The sequence below is a fragment of the Sciurus vulgaris genome (assembly GCF_902686455.1).
Source record: "Sciurus vulgaris genome assembly, chromosome: 18".
Lineage (NCBI taxonomy): Eukaryota > Metazoa > Chordata > Mammalia > Rodentia > Sciuridae > Sciurus > Sciurus vulgaris.
In genome coordinates this window covers 17,533,177-17,545,097 of record NC_136479.1, presented here as the reverse complement: position 1 = coordinate 17,545,097, position 11,921 = coordinate 17,533,177, and the positions used below count along the sequence as shown (strand labels likewise).

Here is an 11,921-nt window from a genome sequence, read left to right as displayed (position 1 = left end):
ATTGTTTATTGTTTTCTTATCATTTCCCAATCGACCACCCACCTCTGTCATGCTTTCATGGAATCAGTGAGAACCTATTTAAGAGGCCAGATTTCAAAGATGCCTGTATTGGGGTCAACCAAACAGTAATGGACGTATCTTGTCTTGCCTGAACAAAAACAACATCAACATCAACACACAACACACACACACACACACACACACACACACACACACACACACACACATTTTTCCCCTTCTCCTTATAATGGTACTTCATTTTCCAGTAAGCCACCGCCTCTCACCCCATCCTACATCTTCAAACCTCATTTTCTGTCTCTAGGACTTAGACTATCACACCAGTCTGACCAATTAGAGTCTCTCATTCCCCGACAAGACCCCAGTTGGGGCAACGATACTCTTCCCTTGGAATTACTGGAATAAGGAATCCCTTCCCACTGTGTTACTTGGCTGGAAGTATGCAAGTCTGGAGCCCTGGCAGCCATTCTACGCCCTTGAGGAAAGAGCCCTCTGGAGAAGGGTGTCCACACAGTAGAAAGCTGGGCTGAGAAACACAGCTGAGAAAACAGCCCTAACAACATCTGTGCCCTTGGATGCAGTTATGTCTGGCGACACATACTGCCAGACTTTTTAATCGTGTGAGCCTGTAAAATCCCTTTTTGACTTAAGCTGCTTTCAATTGGATTTTCTGTCACTTGCAACCGAACGATGGCAGACTGATTGACAGGTCTGAGATCAAGTGAGCTAAGCTTTAGAATACACCCTTCCAGTTTCTCCCCCTTGACCCTGGAGTTCAATTTAGAAATAAGAATGGCATATAGAGATCCTGCCTCCGTGAAGGCTGAGGATGAATCCCAAGCAGAGAGTGGTCTGCGTGAGCTAGCCAGAGATGCAGAGGGGGTCACTTGAGGATCCGGATGCTCATTTTTTGTTCGATGTCCATCTTCTCTAAGGACTGCAGAGAGATGGACGCAGTCAAGTCAGAAGTCTTGAATCACAGTTCACTAGGTCCCCAACCTCCTCCCTCAGGGGTCTACACACTACCCAGAGCCCCATCTTTCCCTGGGAACACCTCATTTTTCTGCTCTTCTTCTATTTTATGTCTCCTGCCCATCACTCCTGGGAACCTCGATCCCCCTCCCCAGGTCCTGAGGAGGTAGAAACACCCGACCTTGGTGAACTCCAAGAAGGACACAGCCCCATCCCCATCTTCATCTGCCTCCTGCACCGTGCGGTCCGTGATGCTTTCCAACTGCTCTTCTGTCACCTGGACGCCGACCATCAGCCGGAGAACCTGGAGGTAGAAGCAGTAGTCGTAAAGGAAAGGCACAAAGTCTACCCTTCCATCCCCCAAACTTGGTCCCCCTCACTGCTGAAATTACTTCCAGTTTCATAATCCCTCATCCATTTTCCACCCCTCCCCAATCCCACCCCACTGTCTCCCTTAATCACCCCCCCCACTGCTTCACCATGTGATTCCCCAATTACCCTCGCTACTCACCTCAACAAGCAATCCGCCCACACTCCAACCTCATAACCCACGCTGGGTCCATCTGCAGCTCACTCTCTATCACCACTTGGGCACAGTCCAATAGAGGTGAGCTGTTGCCACCTGGGGCCAGTTGGCCCCTTGCAGTGGGAAGCTACCCTCTCTATTATACAGCGCACAGAGCAGCATTCCTGACTTCGACCCAAGGCCAGAGGCACGCTGTCCCCAGTGACCACTACCAAAAACGTCTCCCAGATATTGAAAATCACTGATTTATTCCTCACCTCCTACCCAATGGCTACTCACCCTGCCTCCCGACTAACCCACCTCCCAGCCCGGCTGCTTTCCATTTCCCACCCAAAGTGCCGTCCCTCGCCCATGGACCGACCATTTCCCCCCATCCTCAGGCAGCCCCGCCAACCGTCCCGCCCTGCGCCGCACATCTCTCTGGCGCTCTTCCCACCTGCAGCATCTCATGCCTGGAGATCTTTCCATCCTGATCCAGGTCATAGAGCTGGAAGGCGACTGGGAAGAGAGCGGAGTGGGGAAAGGCAGGTGGGTCTTCCCTGTGCTCTTGTAGGGGACCTGGAGGAGCAGGTCCCCAATAGGCCCACAGGGGGAGGGGCGCTTCCTGGGGCCCACCCTGGTGTGCCTGATTCTGGGGTCTCACGTGGGCCAGTCCCCGGACACTCACAGCGAAGTTTGTTCGTTCTGCTGTTGAGGGGTTCGGGTTGCTTGGGGTCTCGGACTCCTGTGTCATCGTCTATAGGTCGAAAATGAGCCAGAACCCTGACAAAGCCTGAGAAATCCACTCGCTGACTCCTGGCGGGCGGGATGGAGCGGAGCAGTGGCCACCGTGGGGAGTACCTGCCCCCCCCCGTTCCCACCTGCTCCACGCAGGTTTTTCCACCTCCACCGCCCCACCCGCAGCGGGGCCTCACCCATCAGGGAAGAAGCTGTCTATAATTCGGTCTCCCAGGGGGTTGACAGCCAGCGCCCCGATCTGCTGGAGATCCACGCGGCTGTAAAGTCAAAGTACCAGGCAGGTAGGGCCCAAGGGAGGCGCCTGGGGGGGCGGGGGCGGAGGTCCCCAGGCCAGCCCCTCACCTCAAGTAGCCCTTCTTGCTCCTGTCCAGTGCTCGGAACCGGTGGTAGAGTCGGAGCAGGCTGGCTTGCGAGACTGCGGGAGGGAATGCGGAAGGGTGACCCCGTCGAGGACGCTTGGGACGCGGCTGGACTCCAGCGCCGCGGAGAAGCCTCCAGAAACCTACTCCCGGCGGCCAGGAGCCGCAGGCCAGGGCCGAGCGTTTGCTGGCTGTGGTCCGCATCCCCCGGGCCCGGGGCGGAGCTGACGGGGTTGGAGGGAGCTTGACGAGACCCAGGGCATCGCCGGGTTGGAGGCCCGGGAAGGCCCCCAGCATGGCAGCGCGCAGTTCCCGGAAAGCAAGGGATCAAAGTCACCTCCGTCCATCCGCGGTCAGCTCAGCCTCAGCCTCGATCCAGGTTCGAGGACACCTGATTGCTTGAATGAATCTGGACCCCAAGCCGGTGAACCGCGACCTTCTCCAAACTTGGACGCCGGGACCCCTGAGTGAACGCGCCCTGCGATCCCACCTCTCTTGGGTCTGGGTCTCCCAGCGCCGGGAGTCGCGCCCTCCGGACTTGTGGTCACCCCTCCACCAACCCTGCTCTGGAGGCCCCCACGCTGCCCTAAACCTCCTCCAGCGCCGCCCCGCGCCCGGTCTTGCGGGGTGTCCCCTCCCCAGCCAGCCGCGCGCGCGCACTCACAGCCGGTCTCCCGCCGAATGTTCTCCACGTCGGGAATGAGAGCGGCGTGGGAGCTGCGGGAGCCCATGGCCGAGCCCGGAGTGGACCCAGGCGGACCCAGGCGTTCCCTCCTTCTGCCCTGGAGGCGCGGCCGCCCAGTGACCCTAGGGCCGAAGGCCAGTGGCCTGGCGAGCAGCCAGGTTCCAGAACCCCAGCGTTCCTCGCCTCCCACCTGCGACCCGGACAAATAGAAAACAATACCCGGGGTTGCGGGTCAGAGGGGAGGGTGTGAACAACGGGCTGTTTCAGCCCGGAGATTCTGCTGTCCCCGCGGGCAGAGTCCGAGCGAGCCGGGCCCCGCCCTCTCAAGCCTCCCTCGGGTCTGCATTCTCACGATCCGCACCAGATAGGCGACCCACCTCCTCCTGCAGGGCGAGGCTCTCCCCGTCCACCCGCTCTGCTGCACAGAGTCCACGTCCTGCTGGGAACCGGGTGGAGGCATTCACGGATGACCGGGGTCTGGGGGCAGGTGGACGGGGCAGGGAGAGACCTCAAAGGACCCCAGGAGGGGCTAAGTCAGGAGGGGTCCTGAGGAGCAGGGTGGAGACTCCTTAAGTGGAAAGGGAGCTAGCCAGATTTGGAGGATTTAGAGCAAATTCCAACCACACCACCTACTCCAGACAGTCAATGCATCCTGGTTTCATATTTTTTGTTTCCTCTACACAGTATGATCGCTGCTGTGTAATTGAAGCCAATGCTTTAAGTACAAATGTACCCCAATTCCTGGCTTCTCCTGAGATGTTCCAAGATCTGACACCACTAAGCCAGGGCCTGTCCATTTGCTACAGTCCCCACCCAGCCCAAACTTCTGCCTTTTATACAGTGGAGGCTGCCAAGGGGTTGGCTCTGAACTATTGCTAAACATACTGTGCTGGTCCATTTTCTGTTGCTGTAACTGAATCCCAATGACTGGATAACTTATAAAGAATAGAGGTTTGTTAGGCTTATAGTTCTGAAGACTGGGATGTTCAAGACCAAGCGGCTGCATCTGATGAGGACCCTCTTGCTGGCATGGACCCTGCAGAATCTCAAGGCAGCAGAGGCACCCTATGGTAAGATGGGTGATGCATCCCTGTTCAGGTCTCTCCTACTGTTCTATTAAAGCCACAGACCCATTGGATTCCGGTGCCACTATTAAGGCCTCATTCAACCTTCATTGCCTCCCCAAGGTCCAGCCTCCAAATGCCATGGTCAGATTAAGTTTGCATGCTCTTCATATCTCACAATGAGGATTAAATTTCAACATGAATTCTGGTGGGGACATTCAGACCATAGCACATGCATTTTTTTTTTTTATTTTTCATTATACTTGTAGATGAATAGCATGCCTCTTGTTCACTTGTTCATTTTTATGTAGTGCCAAGGATCAAACCCAGTGCCTCACGCGTGCTAGGCAAGCGCTCTGCCACTGAGCTACAGCCCCAGCTTGGGCACCTGCATTCTTAATAGAGGCCCTATCAACCCGAAGGGAGGGGAAGTCTTATATTTTTGTGTACAAAGCACAGATATACATACAGTACAGAAATATATGGTATATTTGGGGTTGTGAAATTTCATGGAGGAGGGGTAATAAAGGAAAAAGATGTCTACAAGAGTTCAGGGGAGGAAGGGATAACGATTTCTAAAAACTTGAGAAACGTGGTTATAAAGGGACAAGCACCAGAGTGCCCAGTTCCAAAGCCATCCCTCATCATAATCACACAAGCTTTCCAGGAGGAGAAAATGCAAGCAGTTTACAAGAGTTTACAAGAGTTTCTCTCCACTTTGGAGAGAAAGAAGCCGGAGAAACGGTCTGTTTTCCAGCCTAAGGCAGAGGCTTGCCTCAAATGGGCTTTGAACATATTGATCTAAGAAGTGATTGCTTCTCTCCCAGATACCCCAAGGATTAAGTAACAGGCATAAGAATGCCTGATTCCCTTTCAGACACTCCCCAGGGACAAGAGCATGTGGAAAACCACACTTCTCCCTGAGTAAGCCCAGCAATCACAGGGGCGCATTCCCCAGAGTCAGGCTGGAAGTGTAGTGTGGGTTGATTGGGAACCAGGAAGGGTCGACTTCCCCGGGAAACTGCAATAATCACCTCTGGCCAACTTGGGATGCTGATCTTGGAAAGGGTTTCTCTTTCTTTGAATCAGCAAAGTAAGTAATGCCAAAGAGTAATTAATGAGCACACACCGTACACAGGGAAAGGACTGTGCTACCCTTTCCTGCTTCATGAATACAAGTGACGTTAGATCAATTTCAGGGTACACTTGGCCACAGCTCAGGGCATGAAGGAGAGAGAGGCTTTGGGGAAATTTTCTTCTGTAGAATCTATTAGACTAAAATTTATAAATTGTTTTGCCTTTAAGTTATATGAAACTTGGTAGCCATTCTTGAAGCGTCACCTATAAAAGTGAACATACAAGAGTAGTTAGAAATCTATAAAACTCTTATGACTCAATAATAAAAAGATAAATGTCACCCAGGCATGGTGGTGCATGCACTCCAATAAAGCCAGCAACTCAGGAGGTTCAGGCAGGAGGATTGCAAGTTTGAGGCCAGTTTGAGGACTTAGCAAGGTCCTAAGCAACTTTATTTTAGTTGACTTTTATGCTGCTGCAACTAAAAGATCTGGACAGAACAATTTCAGGGGAGGAAAAGTTTATTTGAGGGCTCACGGTTTCAGAGGTCTCAGTCCAGAGATGGCAGACTCCATTCCTCCATTCCTCGGAGTTTGAGTTGAGTCAGGACCTCATGGCGGAAGAGTGTGGCAGAGGGAAGCAGTTCACATGATGATTAGGAAGCAGAGAGAGAGGTCTCTACTTGCCAGATACAAAAATATACCCCAGAGCCAAACCCACAGTCCCCACCTCCTTCAGATACACCCCACCACTTCAGTTACCACTCAATCCCTATCAAGGGATTAAATCACTGATTGAGTTAAGACTCTCACAACCCCGTCATTTCTCCTCTAAACCTTCTTGCATTGTTTCACACATGAACTTTTGGGGGACACCTCACATCCAAACCATAACATTCTGCCCCTGGTCCCCAATAGCTCACAACCATCTCACAATGTAAAATACATTTTGTCCATTTCCGAGAGTCCCCATAGTCTCAACAGTTCTGAGATTACTGAAAGTTCAAGTCCACAGTCTTCTCTGAGACTCAAGGCAATCTCTCACTGTGAGGTCCTGTAAAATGAAAAGCAATTTATGAATATCCAATATATAAAAGTACAGAGTAAACATTTCCATTCACAAACTTATGGGCATAGAAAGAAGGGATAGGACCAAAGCAAGAAAAATCCAGTTGGGCAAACAAGTCCTGTAGCTCCATGTCCAGCATCTAGACCACATGATATCGAGATGTTCTCTCCAAAGGACATATGTAGTTCCGCCCCTGTGGCCATGCTGGTTGTAGACCAAGTGGCCTTCCTGTTGGGTTGTCTCTGCTCAATTCCTGCAGCTTTCCTAGGATGATGTCCCACATTACTGGCATTTCTTAATCTCAGGGGTCTCCACTGCAGCTTCCGCTTCCTCCTCAAATCTCCACACTTAGCTTTCTCAGGGTGTGCCCACAGGGACTCCAACCCTGCTGCACTTTGCCTGGCCTTCCCAGCCTTCCTTTGAGATCTTGGTGGAAGCCCCGTGACCCCCTAACTCCAGCAACCTGTCTTCCTGCAGAACCAGCACCACTTGGTTTACACCAAGGTCTGCCGCCCTCTTGAGCAGTAGCCAAGCCTCCAGGGGCCCTGGCTGCAGCAGCCTCTGAGTATCTGGGTGTCTGGGCACATTGAGAAAAACTTCCTAGGCCCCATGGTGTGAGAAGGGTGCCCCATTGATCTCTTCTCAAAAGAATTTTCACTTTTACTCCCTGGAGCTTGAGATGGTTGTGGTTTTGCCAGCTCCTGAGATACCCTCAAGTCATCTTTCTTATTGTCTCTCAGCAAAGTCTTTAGCATTTCTTTAGTGGTGGTGGTGTCTTTAACAACTGCAACTTCCTTAGCCCTAATTTTATTCAGCCTTTCAAGTTCACGTTTTCTAAATCTTTTTGCTCTGCTTTCTGCTTCTGATTATCACAATAAACCTGGCTAAAAGCCACCAGCAATCCATGCTATTCTGCCTAGAAATTTCTTCTGCCAGATTAAGAAGTCCATTGCTTTTTAAAATCAGCCTCACAGAATGTCTCAGGACATAGGCAAAATACAGACAGCTTCTTAGCCAGAACATAACAGGAATGGCCTCTAGTCCAGTTACCAACAGTGTCCTCCTTTTCCTCTAAACCTTCTGAAGCCCTGTTTTCACTGTCCACAGTCCTACTGGCATTCTGGTCTTCCGAGATCCCACCAGAATCAGCCATTAAGCTCTGCTTACAACGACCTAAAGCATTTCCAGTTTGCACTGCTAAACATCTCAAAATTCCTCCCACCAATTCCAAAAAGCTTCTGAATTACATTTTGAGACAGGGTTTTCTAAGTTTGTTATGGTTTGGATGTGAGGTGTCCCCCAATAACTCACATGTGAGACAATACAAGAACATTCAGAGGAGAAATGATTGAGTTCTGAGAGTCTTAACCCACTGGGTGATTGAATCCCCTGATAGGGATTAACTAAAGTGAATTAGTCACAGCAACAACCCCGCTTCTCAGTAGCAATTTCTGTTTTAGTCAGCTTTTTCACTGCTATGACTAAAGGACCCAACCAAAACAACTGTAAAGGAGGAAAGGTTAACTTAGGGGCTCAAGATTTCAGAGGTCTCAGGCCATAGACAGCAGGCTCCTTTACTCCATTCCTCGGGGTTCAAAGTGAGGCAGGACATCATGGCGGAAGAGTGTGGCAGAAGGAAGCAGCTCACATGGTGATCAGAAAGCAGAGAGAGAGTCTCCAGGCCAGATACAAATATATACCCCAAAGCCACACCCATAATTCCCACTCCTCTAGCCACATCCCACCACTTCGGTTACCACTTTAAATAATCCCTATCAGGGGATTCAATCACCCATTGGATTAAGACTCTCAGAACTCAATCATTTCTCCTCCGAATGTTCTTGTATTGTCTCACATGTGAGCTTTTGGGGGACACTTCACATCCAAACCATAACAAACTTAGAAAACCCTGTCTCAAAATTAAAAATAAAAAGGGCTGGGTGTATGACTCACTGACAAGTGTCCCTGCATTCAATCCCCAGTACCAAAAAAGGGTGGGGCATGATCTTTAGTAGACGTTTCTTCAAAGAAGATACATGAATGGCCAAATAAATACATGAAAAAATTCTCCATATCAGTAGTCACCAGGGAAATAAAAATCAAACCACAATGAGATACCACTTCACACCTACTATGATGATTACAATTAAAACAAATAAAAACAACAACAGAAAATATCTAGTCTTGAGGAGGATATGGAAAAAAATAGATGCCTCATACGTGGGCTGGTAGCAATGTAAAATGGCACTGTGGAAAACAGTCTGAAGGTTTCTCAATAAGTTAAGCAAAACTACCACTTGACCCAGCAATTCCACTGCTAGGTCTCTACTTGAAAGAATTGAAAATAAGTGTCCAAACAGAAAACACTCTGTGCATACATGTTCATGGCAACACTATTCATATTAGTCAATAGACAGAAACTACTCAAATGTCCATCAACCAATGAATGGATAAATAAAATGTGGCCTAGCCATGCGAATGGAATATTATTTGACTACACAAAGTAATAAAGTGCTGATATAGATGAACCTGGAAAATATTATGTTAAGTAAAAAAAGATCACACATAATATGTGTTCACAGAAGATCACATATGATTCCATATATATGAAATGTCAAGAATAGGCAAACCTATGAAGACAAAAGTTATTATCAGGATTGTCGAGGGATGGGAAAAAGGAAATAACTAAAGAGGATGGGCGTTCTTTATGAGATGATGAAAATATTCTAAAATTGACTTGGTGTTGGTGAATATACTAATATCTATTGAATTATATTAATAAAACGAGTGAGTTATATGATATGTAAGTTATATCTCTATAAAGCTGTTTCTAAAAAGAATAGCTAGGAAAGTCTAAGAGTAAAAGAAATAAGAGTGAACTTAATCCAACAGATTTTTTTAAAGTATTATAAAAGTACAATCAGTAATGTTGTAAGGGGGCAGGAATAGACAGACAGATAAGAAAAAGACAAGGAAGTCAGAAATAGACCCAAATACATATGGGAATTTGTCACATGATAAATGTAACATTTTAAATCAGTGCAGAAAATGTGGATTATTTGATAAATGTCATTTGGGACATCTGTCTTTTGGGGAGAAGAATAAAGCTGTACCCCTACCTTCTTATGCCAAAATAAATTCCAAAGGAAATCAAAATCTACATGCAAAACCAACATAGAATGTATTTAGTTTTAATCTTTAACAGATGGTCTCTCTAAACATGAAACAGAACATAGAAATCATGGGGGAAAGTTGACAATTTGACTACATGGCAATGCAAACTTCTGTATAGGCTCACATATGTTCACACACAGGTGCAAACATGAATGAATATACACACAAAAGTGTGTAAACAGAAAGCCAAAAAGACGAACCTGGGAAAACATTCAGTCTCTATAAAAAGTAGAAGACCACCTAATAGAAATAAAGTTGGGATAAGTGAAGAACTAGAAATGGCGAGTAAGCATAATAAGCAGAAACCTCACAAGGTTTAAAAAGCCAAATTAAAACAAGGGACTATTTTTGTCTTAATGTGTTCAAGGCTGCAAGGAGACAGGTCAAGAACATGGAGGAAGCAAGAGTCATCTCACAAGGTTTTTTAAGCCAAAAGTGTGCTGGACAGGGTGGGAAGCTTTCCAGTGTGAGGACAGATCTTCCAATTGCTGTTGTGATAGTGTCACGAGCGTCACTCTGGCATACGCTGCAGACGTAACAGGGACAAGGTAGAAGCTAGGAGACCACCGTGATAACTCGGGGGGGAAAATGATGGCAGTGTGGACCAGGTGACAACCAAGGAGATGGTGAGAAGGGACCAACTTTGAGTCCTATCTTGAAAGAACCATGAGATTTGCTGGTGCATTGGTCAGAAGGCATAAAAGAGGAATAAGGGATGGTTCCAACATTTGGGTCCTAAACAACAAGAAAGTGCCATTTGTTGGGATGAATAGAATAGAAAGGTACAAATTTATTTTGTTTAATCTTTTTTATTACATAAAAAACATTAAAAATGTACATATTAATGGGGTACCATGTAATGTTAATATGCACATATATATTACTTTTTAAAAATTATTTTCATACATGTATATAGGGTGTCTGTCTCATTCTACCGTCATTCCCATCCCCACCACTCCTCCCTTCCCCTCACTCCCCTCTGCATCATCCAAAGTTCCTTCATTCTTCCCTACCCACCCCCCACTATGGATCAGCATCTGCTTATCAGAGAAAACATTCGACCTGTGGGTTTTGGGGATTGGCTTATTTCACTTAGCGTGATATTCTCTAGTTCCATTCATTTACCTGCAAATGCCATAATTTCATTCTTCTTTAAGGCTGAGTAATATTCCATCTTGTATATATACCACATTTTCTTTATCCATTCATCTTTTGAAGGTGCCCTCCATAATTTAGCTATTGTGAATTGAGGTGCTACAAACATTGATGTGACTGCATCACTGTAGTGTGTTGATTTTAAGTCCTTTGGGTATAAACCAAGTAGTGGGATTGTTGGGTCAAATGGTGGTTCCATTCCAAGTGTTCTGAGGAATCTCCATACTGCTTTCCAGAGTGGTTGCACCAATCTGCAGTCCCACCAACAAGATATGAGTGTAACTTTTTCCCCACATACTCGCCAACATTTATTATTGCTTAATTCCAGGGGACAAATTTAAAAAGTCATTGAGCTGCTTATTACACATTCCAGTAAAGATATTAAATAGCTAATTTAGATATGGGAGTATGGAATTCAAGAGAAAACTTGAGACAAGAGCTATCTACTTGGTACGTTGTAGTTTCTGTTTTTATTCGTCTCAAAGCATTTTCTAATTTCCTTGTGATTTCTTCTTTGCTCCACCAGTTGTTGAAGAATGTATTCTTTAATTTCCGTTTATTTGTGAATTTTGTGGATTTCCTTCTCTTATGGATTCCTTGTTTCATTTCATTGCAGAAAAAAATACTTGGCACAGTTTCAGTCTTTTTCAATTTTTTTGAGACTTATTCTGTGGTCCAATAAATAGTTTAGCCTGGAGAATGTTCCATGTGCACTTGAGAAGAATGAGTGTTCTGCTCTTATTAGAGCCTTCTGCATGTCTGTTAGGTCTAGTTGGTTTACAGTATTGTGCAAATTCTATATTCACCTATTGATTTTCCATCTGTTTCACCCAGGACTGAACACGGGGTGTTGAATCTCCAGCTATTTTTTGTAGCGTAGTCTCTCTCCCTTCAATTCTGCCAGTATTTTCTTCTTAGATGTGGGGGCTCTGTTGTTGGGTGCATATGTTTATAATTGTTCTATCTTCTTGGTGAACTGAAAAGGTTACAGGTTAGGGAACTATCATTGTGTATAGATGGTATTAAAACTGTAAACTGGATAAGATCACCTAGGATATCAGTGAAGAGAGAAAAAGAGGAAATCC

The 11,921-nt window shown here is 46.8% G+C and overlaps 1 protein-coding gene across 2 annotated transcripts; it reads right to left on the bottom strand.

The window, feature by feature from the left end:
• Nucleotides 1-232: 232 nt before the first annotated feature.
• CHP2 (calcineurin like EF-hand protein 2) lies at nt 233-3,653 on the bottom strand. Of its 2 annotated transcripts, none has more exons than XM_079120080.1 (7): nt 3,278-3,653; nt 2,597-2,669; nt 2,431-2,511; nt 2,184-2,311; nt 1,953-2,014; nt 1,172-1,294; nt 233-955 (listed from the first exon to the last, which is right to left on the bottom strand). In XM_079120080.1, the coding sequence occupies exons 1-7, from the start codon at nt 3,342-3,344 to the stop codon at nt 902-904; spliced, it is 588 nt and encodes a 195-aa protein (XP_078976206.1). In that variant the 5' UTR covers nt 3,345-3,653; the 3' UTR covers nt 233-901. The 2 variants fall into 2 exon arrangements, with proteins under 2 accessions (XP_078976206.1, XP_078976207.1); XM_079120081.1 differs by lacking the exon at nt 3,278-3,653 and adding an exon at nt 2,951-3,209.
• Nucleotides 3,654-11,921: the final 8,268 nt, after the last annotated feature.